The sequence below is a fragment of the Pagrus pagrus genome, assembly GCF_965226575.1.
Source record: "Pagrus pagrus genome assembly, chromosome: 12".
Taxonomy (NCBI): domain Eukaryota; kingdom Metazoa; phylum Chordata; class Actinopteri; order Spariformes; family Sparidae; genus Pagrus; species Pagrus pagrus.
The window spans coordinates 1,678,487-1,697,803 of NC_140196.1; the positions used below are offsets into that span (position 1 = coordinate 1,678,487).

Here is a 19,317-nt window from a genome sequence, read left to right on the forward strand (position 1 = left end):
TGTCTGCTGAGTGCTGAGTTCAGTCAGAGGTTCACCTGAAGTCAGCACTCAGCAGAGACTCAGGTTCTGGTTCTGGTTCTCTCTCTCTCTCGTTACGTTCATGAAGTACATTTCCCGGAGTTAACAGGAGTGAAGATAAATCCACTTTTTAATCCCAGAAGTTAAAAATCTATCTTCTGTTTTATTTGTTTTACATGGACTCCTTAATTATGTCAATAAAATATCAAAGATGGTGAAAAATGCTTGTTATGATCCCCAGTAATTAATTCAGTAATTCAGATTGCTTGTTTTATTCAGTTAGGATCCAATATTCACATTTGAGCAGCTGGAATGACATTTTTCTTTGATAAAACAGAACAATTTCTCGGTTACTTGATTGATTTATTCACATTTAAAACTACAGACTTGTCTTGAAGTCACTCCCTTTTCTATTAATGACTTCAACAAACGCGAGGGATTCCTCACAGCCTGGCAACACAAAGTTCCTCTAATGAATGGCTAGAAGATTAGGAAATGATATATTAACCATTAATAAAGCGTGTTGTTACCACATATAAAATCCTGATAAAAATGTTCTTCTGATAAATCAGATCTTGTCTCATCGACGCTGGTGATTCGGTGCAGTATGTCCTGTACAAGAAGAGACTCTGAACGACCGTGATAGAGGTCTTTTAAATATGTATTAGATGAGCGGGCGCCACACCATCAGACAGAAGGTAAAATCCCAAACTAAATTCAGAGACGTCTCCACCCTCCTGAAACAGAAACGCGTATAGAGGCAGTCCACCCGGCCCTCCATGCTCTCAGCACGAGCCCGGTCTCCCTGCGAGCCCTGGGGACCTGGTATTGATCGGTGCCTCGTAGGTAGTGATTGGACATGAGTGGATAATTTCCTTTGCTGCATTAGAGTCCATTACTGACCCGCTCCCCGGAAAGCGATAGACATCCTCAAAAAAAAAAAAAAAAAAAAAAAGCCGGGGTAGATTCTTCTTGGAAGAGCAGCCGAGGCTCCTCGCACTTTATTATCAGGTCCATGTGGAGGCTGGTAATCAGATCATCACGGGACGTTTTGTTTCCTCTGCTAAAGTCTGGAACAGTGGACACTTTACTGGAGCGTTTATAAGCACAATATATAAATGTAATACATTTATAACAGTGTAACGTTAGCAGACGTGATTATTAATGTGTTTGTCTTCCTGGAAGCTGCTGTTTTAACAGATGATGAATAAAATGTCTTTTTTAAAAAAAAGAAATTATAACTGCTGACAAATGCTGTCAGCAACAAACCCTTAAAATGGTCTTATAGTTACAACTATATTATATAATGTGTCATAAACCATTTCAGTGCTGATAAAATACTAAACAAGGGGACTGAGAAAACATATCCAATGAGAATAAAAGATTTATTTATTTATTTCACTTCACAGACGACGCTTAAAGGAACAGATTACCTAAAATCATCTCCTCCTGATGATGAAAGTCAGGCTCAGCCATCGTCTCCTCCTGATGATATAAAGTCAGGCTCAGTCATCGTCTCCTCCTGATGATATAAAGTCAGGCTCAGCCATCGTCTCCTCCTGATGATATAAAGTCAGGCTCAGCCATCGTCTCCTCCTGATGATATAAAGTCAGGCTCAGTCATCGTCTCCTCCTGATGATATAAAGTCAGGCTCAGTCATCGTCTCCTCCTGATGATATAAAGTCAGGCTCAGTCATCGTCTCCTCCTGATGATATAAAGTCAGGCTCAGTCATCGTCTCCTCCTGATGATATAAAGTCAGGCTCAGCCATCGTCTCCTCCTGATGATATAAAGTCAGGCTCAGCCATCGTCTCCTCCTGATGATATAAAGTCAGGCTCAGCCATCGTCTCCTCCTGATGATATAAAGTCAGGCTCAGCCATCGTCTCCTCCTGATGATATAAAGTCAGGCTCAGCCATCGTCTCCTCCTGATGATATAAAGTCAGGCTCAGTCATCTCCTCCTGATGATATAAAGTCAGGCTCAGTCATCGTCTCCTCCTGATGATATAAAGTCAGGCTCAGCCATCGTCTCCTCCTGATGATATAAAGTCAGGCTCAGTCTTTATATCATCAGGAGGAGATGATGACTGAGCCTGACTTTTCAGGGTTGAGCTTTACCTTTAAAACCCCTCAGATGAACCTCCCTGGTAACATCTGGCCCTGGAGAACCCTCTTTGTTCCCCACATGTCCTCTACAGAAGCTCTCCTACCCTGGAAGACACCTGGAACACCATCAGGAGTCTGAAGGAGCTTGAACTCGCTCCAGGACCCCTGTGATCACCTCAACCAGACCAAGACCTCCCTAAATAACCCCCTGTATTCTCCATCAGACACCTTCTGGGATCCACCCGCCCAGCTCCATCACTCACAGGCCGAGGTGCCTGTTTAAAGTCCACAGAGGTTTGAAGTCACCGTCTGTGATAGTGATGGCCTCTGTAACCCAGCAGCTGAGCCCTTTAACACGGGGAGGGTGCTGCGGGTCGCCACATGTCACCACACCAACTCTTCTCTGCGGCAGCCGGACGCACTGACTGTGCGGGCTGCTCTCTGTGCGGGAGTGGTGCGTGCACGGGTCTGAGAGTCATCTCCTCCATCATATTAATGGGATGATAATGTGATTGATTGGTCATCTCCCCGGGGGAAATGGTCCTCTCTGCTTCCTGAGAGTGTCGGACTCATCAGACTACTTGCAGCTGACTCGGGGAGGATTCCTGCTCAAGAGCCCGTCAGCAGGGTGCGTACTGGTCCACCTCAGGGGGGGTTCAACCCGGGTTTTCTTTACCCCGCCGCTGCTGTGCTGCTCTCAGCTTCCTCAGCGGGGACTAAAGAGGCGGAGGAGGAGGAGGAGGAGGAAGGGAAGAGGAAGAGGGGGAATCCGGCGCTTCAGGACGGCTGAGTCCCGGTGCGATGCATGGAGGCTGCTTGGAAATGCTCCCCGGGTCTCCGGAGCGCATGAGGCGGGTCCAGCCGACCGACGGGCCGCAGCACCGGGGGGATCCGGCCGCTGATCCGCAGCTCCACGGAGCCGCAGCACCATAGGTTCGAGGCACATCCTCCCACAGCACCGTGATCCGGGAGCCTAGAGGCTGCATCGCTTCTGCGCCGCAGCGGCGGTGGATTTGTGGCCGTCGGGGCGCATCTATGCAATTTTGGTCTCGACTTTTCATTGTATGATGAGCTCAGAGGAGGGAGAGGCGGGTTCAGCGTGCGGGGAGGCGGCGGGAGGCACTGCCGTCACCCACCGCCACACCTGGGATGAAGGCGAACCGCACGGCTCCCAAGGACGTCCGCACCCCGCCGCCGAGGACGAGGCAGAGCAGGGCGAGGAGGCGGAGGAGGGAGAGGGCTGCCGGGAGGGCCGGAGCTGCGGGGATGCATGCGGGGGGGACAACGCGGGGAATATTTCCAGTGAGGACGGGGCTGTCGGGGGCACATCGAGCAAGGCACAGACGATGCATTCAAACTGCAGCAGCGAAACCTGCATCCCCACTCCCAGCTGTCGGATCTGCTTCCAGGGCGCAGAGCAGGTAACCGCACCGCTGACATGTTAGCAGCTCTCACATCACTGCACGGCGTCAGAACCGACTGATGTCACGGTATCAGATTTAAAGTCCTGGTTCTGACACTGATGAAAGTTAAAGTGAATGAAGGTGAGGGCACGGACCTCACAGCTCGACCCTGATTGGCTGACGGCAGCAACTTATCTAATTAAAACGAGGTGAACCTGCTGAGTGGAGCAGCTCACATGCTGGAAACCGGCCTGATTGGACGGATTCCAGCTGTAAAGCCAATCAGAACCAGAACCAAAATACATGTGAAGAGTTGATGTGTCACACCTTCAACAGAAACATCTGTGATGAAGCACAAGCTTCCTCTAAACTGCACATAACCTTGAGCTGCTGCAGTGACTCCAGCACCACGGACAGCTCACACATCAGCAGCTCCAGAAGTCACCGATCATTAAACATCTCAACAGCTGCGTTACCTGCGGTGAAAAGTAACTAAATACATTTACTCTACTCTACAGACAGACACACTCGTTGTACTCGGGTACATTCCCCTGACAGTCCGTTGTGTTTCAGATTTTACAAACAAAACACAGAAACATCTCCTAACATCTGATTCATCATCGGTTAACATGCTGCAACGTTAAAAATCCAGCCTGCACAGAAATGGGACTCGGTAGAGTGCATACCTCCGCCAAGGCCTGACGGTGCCCTTTTAGTCACCTAAATGCGTCTCCAGATCCATGCATGAGTCCCTGAGAAATTAACAAAAGTGTGGAAATTTGACTCATCTGTCAAAAAAACAACAAAATCCTGGATCCGTCACTTTATCCGGATCCGGACCAAAAGTTAGCTGGGTCTGTTCTGGGCCGAGACTCATCCTCCATCCAAGTTTGGTGGAAATCTGTCCTGTAGTTTTTGTTTAATCCTGATCACAAACCAACAGACAGACACGGCGGCAGTAATAATAATCCCACAGGATAATATATATGATGTAACACTGTGAATGTGGACGTACTGTTTAGGTTTCACAAGTTATATTTTACTAATTAGACGTTGTTCTTGTCACTTAAAGCTGCTGCAAGAAACTTTTTTTTCTGGTGTCCACTTCAGACGAATGGTGACTGTTTTAGCGCCGCACCACCGACTACAGAGCAGCTTCTGGATTTTCCCCCACTATGGACATCGATGGATTTTTGATTGCCGATGAGCAGAAGAGTAGCAGAAAAAGGAGTAATGTGCCTCAAAATTGTACTTAAGTATAGTACTAGAGTAAATAGTACTTAGTTATATTACATCACCGGCCATTTTAAATTACTGCACATGAATATCAGTTCCAAATATCCGTTAAAAGTCCTTTTTGTAAGAAAAGTAGGTTTTTGAGTCTCATTCCCAATTTATCAAATACTGATGCTTCGGGATTAAAGGTCATGACGGTCGCCACCTCAAAGTGTCGGTATTTAACGAGTTGGGAATGAGACTCAAAAACCTACTCATAAAAAGAAAATAAAAAAGCCACATCAGTCGACCCTGATCTAAATCCTCCACTGCTGTGAGTCATTCCTGAAGAAACTCAGTGACGTGACAGAAGACGACTTTCAAACCACATCACCGTCTCACAATAACGATCAATAGCACTCATGTTATGAGGTCAGGAGCTCCTGTCCTCTGTTTTAAAGCAGAACTGGGTAGTTTAAGAGAAGTCTGAATTTTAATATTTACAACATTAATGAGGTAATAACACAAACTTTTCTCCCCCAGTGAATAAACCAGCTGTTCTCAGAGGACAATAAGGTCCCAGAACACTGTTTGAAGCTAGAAAGGTGGCAGGGTCCGCCACATATAAACAAAGTAGAACAGTATAAACTGTGTTGTCCTTTAAGGTCAGTTTGTTTATTCATGAAAACAAAGAGAGTTTGTTTATTTAGCAGAAAAAAATCAGCCAATGAGGATCTTTCTCAGCTCATTAACATTTCTTCCCCTAAACTACAGACTGCTCCTTTAAATATTTGCTTTATTCATCATTTTGCTCATGAACAACCTGTCGAGGACACCTGGAGGTCCCCAAACCCCAGTTTTATAACCACTCACTTAAGATTTAAAACAACTTGTTGTCCATAAAAGATAAAGAAAAGAATAAAATGTGAAAGTCGTCCAAAATCCAATTATAGTCACATAACTGCCCACAGCCGAGGCCGGAGCTTCAGCGGATCAGAACTCCAACACGTAATAAAGCTCACAAAGACGAGTCGAGGTGTTTAATGTTAGAAACACAATAAAGTGGGACGTCTCAGTCGGAGCTGATAAAACACGTCACACTCTCATAAATAAAGTGTTTTTATTCCCGTCAGTTTGAGCTCCACATCAGAATCAGAATCCATGTATAATAAATATCGTCACCCAGCGACGCCTCAGTCCAACTGTCTGCACGTCTTCCTGGAAGTGGACGGACAGATGTGGACCTGCAGGGACGAATGGACACTCTGTCTCTGAAACATGACACTCTGCAGGCCCGCTGGTATCGTGACAGCGAGCCTCGGTGAGGGACCATTCATCCTCGCCAGAGCTTAAAGGAAAGAGAGGAGTCAGGGCAGTAAATGCCTAAGTGAATATCCTGTCTTCTGAACGTGGGCTATAGCCTATTAGCAGAGCTAATCTAATAGCTCTGCCTCCGGGTCCAGACTCATATTTGATTTTGATACGAGGCCTCAGGCTGGGAGAGCTCGCCAGTTATCAGGAAGATTGCCAAACAGAAATCTGACACTTTGAATATTCATGTGTGAGCAGATGAAGTGAGAATGAGATCCAACACCAGAGGAGCTGCTTCCTTCAAGAAAACCGCTGCTTGATTCACAAAAACCTGCCGGGAAAACATCAGAGTTGAACTCGACTCATTCTTAACCGAGAGCAGCAGCTGATAAAGAGTCTGCGCTCGACATCCACTGACACGTTAAACCAACCTGTTTGGGATCCTTCGTCTGCAGTCGGTTCAGTTTTATGCTCAGTAGTTCGTTCAGCTGCTGCCGACATGGACGAAAGGTCCTGAACAAACTAAAGGTTCGCTTGTTAGACTTTTCCTGGAGCTTTCAACTGCAGCTCACGGTCCTCATCAGTGGATCGAGTTTGAGAGCTCCTGAAAGAAGCGACTCAGTTTTTGTTCCTAACTCAAGGTCTACTTACCGGCTTGTTGGAGAGCTGTGTGCTGCATTACAAACTCTGTATGCTGATGAAGACCATGAGATGTGGTTAAAAGTGTGTAAGTGGACCTTGAGTGAAGATTGGCACGTCAGTTATCACAGTATTGATCTATAGTCTGAGCTGAAGGGCTACTTACTGTCTTTTTACTAAGCTTTCAACTGCACGGTGTATTCTGTTCACTGATGAAGACCATGGAGTCAAAAGCACTGCGAGTAAGTGGACCTTGAGTTTAGACTGTTTTATTAATTACTGCAATTATTTGACAAAGTCATTTTAACTCGAGATCAACTCGCCATCTTTTGTGAGCATTCTGCAAACCAAACCGATGAAGACCATGAGGTACAATAGAAAGCCTTTGAAGAAGCAAGCAAGGGCCCTTGAGTGGAGTTTTTTTTTTTTTTTTGTAAATTCGAATAGCTCGTATAAAAACCACTCACTGCACTCGCTCTTTGGAGAGCTTTCTACTGTGTATAAACTTCATACACTGATGAAGACCATGAGATGGGGTTGAACGCGGAGTGAAGAAGCTAGTAAGTGGACCTTGAGTTGGGATGATGTCAGACTACTGTTTCTAGGGTAAAGAATGACACTTCATGCACAGTACTGTGGTTTTATCAGGGTGTTTATGGACCCACAGCATGTTAACGGCCCGTGTCCAGTCCAGTCCAGTCCTGAACCCTCGGTGGATGTTACCGTCCTTCAGTTGGAGCCTTGTCGACCTTCTCGTTGACTCGGTGATAAGTGGAGTGCTTTCATCACACGTCCTCTTACAGATTCAGAAACGTATTTAAAAATGTCCATGATGTTGGTTTTATCAGTCACAGCCGACCCGCGTCAGTTCATTCAAGTGGAAACCTCCGAGGTCCTTTTAAACCCACAAGGTTAATATGACATGATGAAGAACGAGCTCCCTGACCGCTGACCTTAATACACTATTAATATGCCACTCACAGCCGGGCCTGCAGGTCAAAGCTACAGCAACGGCTGCTCGAGGAAGAAAGAAAACATCAGAACAAATAGATTCGGCTGTGATGATTAATGTCTCGCTGCATCCCGCCGCTACTATCCGAGTGTTGTGTCTTTGAGAGATGATCATTGATCTGAGCGATGCTGGTGAAGCCCTCTGGTGAGCCGCTCGTGTCTTGTGTGTGATGTACGAGCTGCTGGGAGGTGAAGGCCAAAAGACAGGGATTTCTAGATGATGGGAAAGTTGACACGTAGACTTTGAAAACTGATGTTGGATTAATATCTGGCAGGCGGCTCTAACATCAATAGTTTCAGAGGTTTAATCTGTCAAAATCATGGAAACACCAGACGTGATCTGAGTATTAAGAACGAGGAGAGCGGTCTCTGGTTGTGCTGCTTCTGTGTTACATTGTTAAATGTGTGAAATACGATAGCGGAGGGAAATCTTGAGCCGTTCTGGTGATGAATCAGGCAGAAATGTGCTTCCTGCCTGCTGATTGTTGAAGCCAGGACGGTTTGAATTCATCCACATGAGGTCAGCGTGAGCTCTGCGTCCACCACAGACTCATTGTGACTCCAGTCCTTAACAGAAAATGAACAACCTGAGACTGAAAGCTATTAAAAAAATAGATCTACAATCATTTTCAACTCAGATTGCACAGATAGAAACACTGTTAAAATGTGTTGGTGTGTGTTCAGTGACTTTATCTCTGCTGCTGTTTGCAGGCTGTTGTTTTGTTTTTTTTAAAAAGGGAAAAACCTGTAAGTATTTCTGTTGTAGCTGTTTTGTCTTCTCCAGTGTGTTCTGCCACTCATACCTGACCTTCGTTCTCTCTCCGGTCTGCAGGGCGACCTGTTGAACCCGTGTCGGTGTGACGGCTCGGTGCGTTACACCCATCAGCACTGCCTGCTGAAGTGGATCAGCGAGCGAGGCTGCTGGACCTGCGAGCTCTGCTGCTACCGCTTCCACGTCATCGCCATCAACATGAAGAGACCGTGGCAGGTACGGCTGGTTTCTACACTGCGGCTGAAGTATAAAGTGACAACAGGTCTTTAAAGCTGATGATAAAATGGGTCATTTATCACTTGAACATTTTCAGGACATCATCATCAGTCTGTAGCTGCAGGAACGATTACTAATCACAGTCACATCTCTGTGATTCAGGTTTAGCTTTGTGTAGTCGATGGTGACCACGTCTGAAGATTAATCAGTGTTGACTTCTAGCAGGAAGGAGCTTCTCTGGTAACGGCCTGCTCTCTTTCTTATCATATCACTCTGTAGTCAAGAAGTCTGGATGATTCTGACGATTCTCAGTTGGTTTCTTGCACTTTTTTTTAATCAAATTTAAAGATGATGCACAGAGAAGAGAGCTGAGAAGTCAAAGAGTTTCTCACAGAGGCTGACTGATGATGTCCTGCAGCGCTCTCTATGAGCTCTGACACTCATTGAGGAGATTTCGGGTGCTCCTCGTCGCCCGTGTTAACACCACACTAAAAAATAAATGCTGAAGCGACTCATCAACACTTGAAGTCGTGTTGTTGGAACATGACGATGGAGGTTTTAAAATATAAACCGAGAGCTCGTGGATATCGTTGAAACAGCCGTTCTCTTCTTCCTGAAAAGGCAGTTTAAATGCCTGACGAGCGCCGTGGCACCAAACTGCAGCCATTTCATCCTTTATGGCTCTTTTTACGGCTTTTTACAGCCATAAACCTGTGAGGTTACAGATTTCTCCCACCGAGCGTGCTCTCTAAATTATTATAGAGGCATTAACAAGAGATTGTTTTTACACTCTCTGATGCATCGACCCACCGGTTAGATTTATGCTCAGAAACATTCACAGCTTCTCTGGTGGAGGAAAACAGCCACACAGCAGCTTCACTGGCAAACTGACAGCAAATAAACCCACCTGCATCTGCCACATCCTGTCATGCAAAACGGTTCGCCTGGACTGGATTTTAACATCCCAAACTCTTAAATGATGTGTGTTTTTCTTCCTCTTGACCCTCTGAACAAACACATCTTAACAGCAGCTTATTATCATTTCTCATGAATGACTCATTGCTAATAAACTGTAGAAATAAGTGGACCCAGCTTCAACCACGATGATGAAGCAGAACTGCAGCTAAAATTGAGCTGCAGTAATAACAGTGTGCATTATTGATGAAATCCCTGAATGGATCCATCGTGAACAAACACAACAGAAACTGCTTCAGTCATCCCATAATAATCTGTGAACACAAAGACGCTCTTTAAATCTCTGAATGCAATATGTCTGAAGTTCCTCCTGATTTGTTGAAGCAGCAGGCCGAGGACAGTAAACAACACTTAGAGTTTGGGTTTGATTTAAAGTGACGGACACGTTCAGTATTAACTCATTTTGAATGAAGTGACACAGCTCTGCAGGAGAAGCATGGCGTCAGCTCTCTGCAGACTGAGGCTGGGCTCACATGTAATCTCATGGAGATTAGTGTGGTGAGATAACTCGTTGCAGTCAGAAACAAACAGAAGCACGAGGTTAAACGTGTCTGGATGAGACGCGGCCGACGCAGGTTTTCTGCTCTGCGTGCTAGCTAACGTTAGCCTCAATGGCGAGAACTTTTAGCATTGCTTGGCAGCACCGTCAGCTGGTCCTGGACCCCCCTGTCATTGATTGTTGTGGTCTGGCTGGACGTTATGACCTTCAAACAGTATCAACATGTTTTTAGGCTTCATCACGATACACTTTGTATATCCTGCTATTTTGAAATCTTCTCAAAAGCAGTATTTTCTACCAAATAGGTCCTACTAACAAGATTTCTTATCGATTATCATCAGTAATGTGGATATAATGAAGTGGGTACGGGTCTTTAAAACCAGGAAAAGACGACATGTATGTTATATCACGATAACGATATATATCATATAAAGTACTGATGCACTCATCCAGATTTTAAATCCTAGATGACGAGCATGTTTGATATTATTGTGGCAGCTCTGATGACTCTGTGAGAAGGTCAGGAGGATAAAGTCGGCTTTGTACATGTAATGGGAACGTGACATGACACGTATTGTTGAAATGTCAGTATGACACGTATGACACAAGGCCAGGATGTAAAATGTGTCTCTGGTTTGTGTTCATCCTCCATCGAGACTCGTCATTGTTCCAGCAGTCTTATGTGACAAACTGCTGGTGAGGAGTTTAACAGATGTGAGCAGGTTTTCTACCTTAAATCTGGTTCTTGATCGTCTCATGTTTGTGGAAATGCAACACAAAACCCTTAACGGTACTTCTTCCCAACTAAATTGGAAACCCTACTGTGCATTTGAAATGAAGAGTTTATTTTTTAAGAAATAACGATGGTTGTTTTCGCAGCTTGATGCGAACGAGTGTTTGCGTTTCCTCTCCAGGTCTCGGCTGTCGGCTAGGTTTCCTTCAGTCCTCGTTTCCTCCGCCGCTGAACAGACGAGAGACTCCCGAGGCTTAAAATATCTGCATTCTGGATCGCTTCTTCCGCTGAAGAACATTCAGGCCTTTGCAGATCTGTTCGCTCCAGATGGGACTTGAGTCACCGGCAGACTGAACAAACACACAGCTGAGGCTCGGCTGTGTGTTTGTGTGTCCGCTCAGTCTGCCTCCAGTCTTTTCTTCTCCAAACAGCTTCACAGTCGTCCGCTCAGCGTCCACAGTTCTCTGTTCCCGAGTTGTTTTCATCAAGTTTATTCTGTGCTTTTTGTTTCTATTCCACATTTTCTCCTGTTACTGATTTCGTACACAGCTTCGTTCACCTCTCTCACATCTTCATGGACTGTTTCCACTTCGTCTCAGCTTCCCTCATCTCCTTTTTAAGAGATTTTATTTGTTTGTAGCAGCTTTTCAGGACCGTGTGAAACTTTCCGGACATGATCCTGTTCTGGTTGAAGCTGTTTTCCAGCCGGGTTGCTGTCTGTAGCACAGCAGAGAGGACAGACGGGTCTTCAGTAGTAGTTAGTTTTCTGTCTCCTTAAAGCGAAGGGCTGGCAGATGATTTTAGAAGCACGTTTGTTATATTTGTAGTAAATTTCAACCAATGTTTCAAGTGCTCTGACAAATGTACATCTACAGTCAGAACAGGAGCTATATTTAGGATCTGTGGCTCTGTTACTGATGCAGGACCAAATCACTTCTAGAAGTGACAGAACGACATTAAAACGACGCAGAAGCAACATTTGGTTGCAAGAAAGTGAAAACTGGTGGAGATGTGAATTTTTATAAAATGACAGATTCTTTGTTTTGGTAAAAAAAAAAAAAAAATGACTTCCTTCCATGGTGCCATTTATTTGGTATAAGTCCATTCCAGTCCATCCATCCTCAGTCCATTTCAGTGTGGTGTCTCTTCTGTGTGTGCAGTGGCAGTCCATCACCATCACCCTGGTGGAGAAGGTGCAGATCATCGCCGTGTTCCTGGGCTCTCTCTTCCTGGTGGCCAGCATCTCCTGGCTGCTGTGGTCAGCTCTCAGCCCGCAGGCCGTCTGGCAGCGTCGGGACATCCTCTTCCAGATCTGCTACGGCATGTACGGCTTCATGGACCTGGTCTGCGTAGGTGAGTCTGGACACATCGAACAAGCGATCCTCTGGGGTCCGTTATACACGACACGTTCTGTATCTTCATGTTTGTGTCAGGGACCGTTTGGCCTTTTAGGTGCATTTTGTTGGTTGGTGTTGTTTATCTGTTGCTGCTAACAGGCCGAATATTTAATGCAATCCAGTCTGATGCAACCATTGAACCAGTAACCACAACATCACCAGACTCCCTTAACAAATGTGGTGATTTTAAGAGTTGTTGAGTTAAAACAAACTTTGTAACGTAGTGAAACTCTGTCTCTGACAGACTCTGAATCATTGTCTCCTCCTTGTAACTTCAGCATTAAATGAAAACAGTCAGTTGTGTGTTTCCTTGTAGAAAGTGTCAGTTTGTGGCAGCATGGCTGTACCAGCCTGTCTGCTTCTGTGTCTAAAGTGCTAAAGTCTTACCTGCCAACATTTAGCAGCTGTTTGAACACACTGTTTACACTGATTTCACCATTTACACTCAATTTATGAGAGAAGAAACATTTTATTGATCTAAACATGTCTCATTTTACAAACACACTAAACAGTAACCAGTATAGGCGACTTCTTTGTCCCCAGACTCCCTTTGAAAATGTGTCAGTTTAGTGAGTTGTTGAGTTGGAGACACTTTATAAACTGTGTGAAACTCTGTCTCTGACTGAATATTTATCATTAATGTGTTCTTGCAAATTCAGCATTAAAACATGTTCAAAACATGGTGACGGTTTGTCCCAGTGCAGGGAAGAGAGACCTGATCATTCATGGTCACTCACACATCGACACAGTCTAATGCCAGCTGTGAACTTGGACTGAGAGCTGTACACTTGAGTCTGGATCACCCAGGACAGATGCTGATACCTGAGATATTTCCAGGGGTTACAGCAGAGTGTGGTGGCAGGAAAGGCTTCAGTGTAAATTATGAGTAAACAGATTTGTAGTCTCTTTCGTCCTGTTTGGTACCAGGAAGCAGCCGACTCATGCTAACCTGTGAATCCGACATCTGACTTCGGCCTCCAAAGTCAGATGAGAGTTTGCACTGAGAGTTCACTGTCGTCCTCAGTCACTAATAAAACCTGTTTCACTTGGGAATTGTTGGAGGGATTATAATCTGAGTTAGAAGAAGACGTCCCGATAACTGATTCAGCATGTTTCCTGGTTTAAAGATACATTAAAGGAAATGTTGATCCTCTTATACTGTGAAGTTTAATGTGCCACTCTTTGTTTTGTCCTTGTAACAGGCCTTATTGTCCACGAGGGGGCGGCAGTGTACAACGTCTTCATGCGCTGGCGGGCCGTCAACCTCCACTGGGACGTTCAGAGCTACGATAAGGCGAAGGACATGGAGGAGTCGAGCACTGGCCACTCCTCACTGGGCCCCAGGACGCTCTGGTTGCCTCTGGTCACCTTTGGGCCCAACGGCCCCTTACACCCCACCCAGCTGGGGCCCCAGCCATGGACCTGCCTCTGTTTGGCCCCCTTCTGCCCCGGCCTGTTACCCCGAAACAACCTCAGCCAGGACAGTGACTCAGGAGAGGTGGTCATTCGCGTAACATCGGTGTAACACCAGGCGGTATTTATGCAGGAACAAAACATCTGATGGTTTACACTGGGCGGTGTCGGTCTGGTCTCCTCTGGGCCGTTTACACTCACACACACATTGTTTCTGGTTTTCCTGGTTACTAAATATTTCCTCATGAGTTAGAATAGTTGTCTCTTCTGGGGCCGGTCCTCAAAACAACCTCAACAGTTAACCCGACTCACGTGTGGTGGTGTTGCCTTTGTGACCCACACTCACCTCCACCTTTTCTCCAGACCAGTGTGCAGCAGTCACGTCGTGTGAATGTAAAGTAGTCATTGGAAAGATTATCTCATTTAAAACTTTGTCACACGTAATGATGGTTCAGGTCTGCAGATACTGCACACGGTCAGTGTGGCACTATAACTCTCTAACTGATCTGCTGGTTTCCTTCATGTGAGCTGTCTGAGTTTGTTCACTTGAAGAGGAAATAACTTTTAAATGGTTTAATTTATTAGATCTACAGGCTGATCAATACAGAGAAATAAACTCAGCACGGACGGATGATTACTGAAACTAAGTCTGTTAAAATGAACATCTTGGGGTATTCTGGGAAGTATGGAGGGACTTTTCTGCCAGTTACAGATTAAAAAAACAAGATGAAACTAACCTTGATGAAAAAAATATTCCCATCATAACTCATGAGAGAGATTAAAAATTATGAGATTAAAAAAAATTTAAGTTTTGATTTAAGTCATAAATATGAGATAAAAAGTCAATTTTTGGAGATTAATGAATTACAGTTGTAAAATAAATCCAAATTATGATTTCAAAATCATTAATATGAGATTAAAATCAAAACTATGAGGTTAAAAATGTTAATTTATGAGATTAAAATCCTGAGCTGAAACTAATAATTATCAGATTAAAAAAATGAAAATTCTGATTTAAGTCATTAATATGATAAAATTAGGAGATTAAAAAGTTTCAATTATGACATGAAAGTTAAAATTCTGAGATAAAAATCCAAATTATAAGATTTAAAAAGTGAAATCATGAGATTAAAAATTTAAGTTACAAAATGAAGGAGATGAAATTATTATGAGATAAACAACATTTATCTTATTTTTTAACTCAGAGCTGTGACTGTAATTATGAGCTACACCTTTAACATGTTGGCACATGATTATATGTGATAAGTAAATGATAAATAATAAATAAATTAAAATGATGATCTGTATCACTGGTGATTGAAGGTTGAGATTTGTGCTGAAAGAGTTTTTACAGCTGTGAGTGTCGGACTGGACCTTTCAGACCTGCTGAAGAGAGTTTTGTATCTTTATCACTGTGTTTCTTTCTTCAGTTTTTGTACCTCTTCCCTTGTAGAGGCCCTGACCCTTCAGAGAGCCTCTGTCGGGTCGGGTCGGGTCGCAGGATTAAACAGAATGTAAATGAGCACAAACCCCGACGTCAGAACGACTGTGAGGTTTTAGTTTCACACGACAAAGCAGACTTCAGATCAGTCGTCTGTGAACGTCGTTCTGACCCGATCCTCAGATGATTTGTGCCGGTATAAATACAGCTGTTGATACTTGTGGTTTTGATCCGTCTGTATGCCGTTCTGTTGAGCTTCCAGGGGCCCTGTGGTGATCGGGTTGTGTGGGGTTCTGTGGTGGTGGATGGGTTTGGGGCTCTGTTCTCGACCTCACTTCTTTGGGTCGTTTGGTTTTTTTGGTGCCTTAGGAGGCCGGGTGACGACGTCCCAACGCGCAGCACAGACATGACTTGAATGTGACTTTTGCTGTTGGCTGTATTTCTATTTCTTTTTGAATGTAACATGGATGTGATGTATAAAGAATATTTATATAAACTGAGAGCAGTGTGGGTCATTGGCCTGATGTCGAATTTACTTCAGAGCCCTCAGGGTGACAGCGGTGACCTCCTCACATCCAGAACCAACAATGAAAAAAGAAGATCCGATGTTGGTCGACTTTCTCAAGTTATCATGTGTGTAATACTTTGCACAAGTGTGGACCTGCAGGCAGGAGAAACACTGGAGGTGAGCAGCCGTCGTTGGACTGAATCGGCGCCATCTTTGTGTTCACTTTCTGTCATGAATCAACGATCAAGTGACTGAACTTGTTTTTTGTTCTGTAGTGATTTATGTCGTCGGACCGCCGAGCACCAAACACTGAACTGCAGCTGAAACTACCAGGTAACTTAATTATTCTACATCATCTAATTTTATCTTCACACTGAAACAGCAAGAATAATTTTTTTCTGTCGTGAATTATCTTTTTTTTTAATTAATGTTTTTTTCCATCTGGGCGCGCGGCCTCCGAAGGCGCCAAAGCCCAACGTACGTGGGGGCGGCGAGGGCCCGTTCATCACTGCAGTTTTCATTTTTATTATTTTTCATAAATTTTTATATGTAAATATTAGTATGATCAATTGACTCAAAATCAGTGTGGGATCATGTAACTACACTGGCTGCATGAGAAACGCCTCTTGTTTTTACGTTTTACGTCTCTAAATATTTTTAATTAATTTTTAATTAATTATTATATGTAAATATTAGCATGTTAGCTCAATAGCTTCCAGGTCATGTGATCAATTGACTCAAAATCATGTTGGGATCATGTAACTACACTGGCTGCATGAGTCATGGGTCACCAGATTTGGCCCGTAGCTCGTTACACATGAGTACGTTAATGCAATACTACAACTGCCCTCATGTGCAGCACGATAGCTCAGTAGCGCCCCCTAACGGCTCTTCCCATTAATTTTTTTGCATTTCTACGCCATTGTTTCCAAACTGATCCAGATTAATTACAAAGTGCTCAAAAAAGACTCGAACAGTTGACTCAGTCTGTTAAACTACTGTAACATAAATGAAAAAAGTATTGCAGTGATTCACCTTCAGACCAAATATGTTTCCATTTATTGTTAGAATCATCCTTTCAATACATAACACAGCTAATACAGATAAAAACAAGAGGACAGTATTGTGTCCAGGATCACCGTCAGCTGGATGGTCGAGAAAAATACAGCAAGAAAATCGCCATGTGGTCGTCATCCAGGAGAAAAACATAGAAGGCAAAGACTTACAGTATAAAATGTACAGCCACATGATTATAGAATATATATATAACATTGCACATTATACCAAAACAATAAAAGGAACCACACGTGGAAAACAAAATAAGTGTACACAATATACAACAAGGCACTGTGGGGGAAACCTGCACACGCGTCTTTGGATGGATCTGCCGCCCGCGGAGCTCCAGTGAAATGTTGTAGGAATGTTACACAGCAAACGGTCCAACAGAACCGGTCATTCAAACTGAAACCAGATCAGAATCGATCAGGCTTGGTTAGGTGAGGGCTAGGTGCTCTGCAGCATCTATGTACGCTCTAAAAGAAGGATTAAAACAGGAGAGTCATACTTATCTGTCGGTATGAAGGTTTTTAAAATTAGATTTTTATCTGCTTCAGTTTTACAAGAAAAATTTAGATCCAATAAGTCCAAAACATTGAAGTCTGTTTCACAGTAGGTCGGTGCTGCATGATTTCAGGCGTCTGTAGTTTGAAGAGGATGTTCGTCGTGTTGCTTTTCTAAAATAACAGCAAAAGGTTGTTTTAGTGTTTTTGATCAAAAAGTAACTTTTCTTGGTTTTTTTCTGGATCTTATTACGAGCGGTTTGTGTTAAAGACGTAATCTTAATGTACATTTTCTACAGAATCAGTGAATGAATGTTTGATATTGGCTGAATTATATAACTGACAAATCAATGCACTTTATCAGTTTAATTTAGGGCCCTTTGCTAGTTTCAGCTAATAATGAAGCGTTGTTGCTTTAAAAGTGTCAGACAAGCTGCTGTCGATGGTCCGGACGCATCACACAGACACAAGGAGGCAATTTAAGGTGTGTTGTGTTGATAATGTGATAAAACTGTTGAATCAGGACGCGCTGATGTGCATGCAGGCGACAGATTTGTTCCTAGAGAAATATGATTGTGATGCTGGAGTTCAGCTTGAACGACTGCAGTAACAGCTGGACAGGTGTTGCAGTGTAAGTTCATTGGTTTTTAAAGGGAACACGGGAGCGTCTCGTGGATCCTGGCTACACAGAAACAAGAGTGGCATCGAGCGAGACGAAGGCTGACTTGAGTTGGTCCTGCTGTAGTTTGAACAGGCACTTGTGTGACCTTCGGATCATCAGCACGTCAATCAAAACACTTACAGTCACAAAGTCGAAATGCTTGAGGCGAGTACAGTTGCATATTATTTACAGTTCAACCTGGAGAAGGTTTGTGTAGAAGTCAAGTCCCAGAGTTTTACAGAGCAGAGGAAAAAGGGCTCGCAGGCTTTCCACTAGTTTCTTTTTCTCTATCGTCTGCTTTCTTTTTTTTTTTTAACATTCAAACACGAGGACACACCTCTTAAAACTCACATTCACACACACACAAACAAAAACCTCGGTAACGATTAGCTCCATCCTGCAACAACCTTGTAGTCCTCGTGGTCGCACAGCACGTTAGCATCAGGAAGAAACAGGCCGTTTTATTCCAGAGCGAGACACGTCCACACCTGAAGAGCCAACTGACGAGATCCTTCAGCTGGCTGTCTTTGGTCTGAGAAACTGTGGAGAAGTTACATTTTTTTGTTTTGTATTTGGCTTTTTTAGGAGCCCGGTCGGTGTCGGGAGGAGAAGTTCTGCTTTTTTTAATGGTCGAATCATTTGTGACTTTTGTTTTGATATTGGATGAAGATACGACTGACTGCACACGTCGTCGCTGTCATCAAACCTTAGGTTCAAGGTTCTTGAGGTAAATCAGTAAATGCAACGCTGCAAATAAGAATATCAAAGTTAGTTCATCAGATTTTGCCTCTGAGGACTTCTGGGCTCTGTTAGTTTGATAGTTTTGAAAGGCTGGCAGCCGAAGACGTGATTCAGACTTCAGCTCAGTGTTTTCACTTGTCTGAATTCTCCTGTCAGGGTTAATGGAGTCTGGTGTGGGTCCGTGATGATCGAGCCCTCCAGCCTGAGCTGACGTCTGACTCTCAGGTGTGGATGTTTCATGTTTTGGAATGAAACCAGCCACAAAATAAGAATTGGAGCTAGTTAACATTAAGAGCATCGTGGTTTTGTCTCCAGCATTCAGAGTCAGTCTGACATGTTTAAATGTACGAGCTGCTCCCTCCAGAGCGCCGAGGACGGGCGTCCACGCACGGCCGGCGGCGGCCACGCTCGACCCTCTGCGGCGCTCCGGCAAGTGGCCATGAGTTCAAAGGTTAAAGGGCGGCGTTCACCAGGCGCTGCACTGGCTGCCGTGGCTGCTGACGGACTGACAGTTGCTGTAGCGCTTCTTGACGATCATGCTGATGTAGGCCTTCATGAGCTTGGCGATGTCCATGACCTGCAGAGGAGAGAGTTTGTACAGTTCAGTCGTTTCATGTGATTGTCTGTGTTGTTTTCTACATGTGTGATTTCTGATGTATGAAACTTAAAGGAGCAGTTCACCTAAGAATACAAAAAT

The 19,317-nt window shown here is 44.2% G+C and overlaps 2 protein-coding genes across 3 annotated transcripts in view; one reads left to right on the forward strand and one right to left on the reverse strand.

The window, feature by feature from the left end:
• Positions 1 to 2,120: 2,120 nt before the first annotated feature.
• marchf11 (membrane-associated ring finger (C3HC4) 11) lies at positions 2,121 to 15,630 on the forward strand. The gene is made up of 4 exons (XM_084368182.1): positions 2,121 to 3,547; positions 8,538 to 8,693; positions 12,061 to 12,253; positions 13,500 to 15,630. Exons 1-4 carry the CDS (start codon positions 3,191 to 3,193, stop codon positions 13,820 to 13,822), a joined length of 1,029 nt encoding a protein of 342 aa, XP_084224308.1. The 5' UTR covers positions 2,121 to 3,190; the 3' UTR covers positions 13,823 to 15,630.
• Positions 15,631 to 16,689: 1,059 nt separating this feature from the next.
• The window catches only part of myo10 (myosin X), a 112,131-nt gene continuing 109,503 nt past the window's right edge, over positions 16,690 to 19,317 (reverse strand). For both annotated transcript variants that reach the window (XM_084369251.1, XM_084369250.1), the window contains one exon: positions 16,690 to 19,197. In XM_084369251.1, coding sequence (XP_084225377.1) covers positions 19,087 to 19,197 — 111 coding nt within the window. In that variant the 3' untranslated portion in view covers positions 16,690 to 19,086. The remainder of the gene's footprint in view (positions 19,198 to 19,317) is intronic.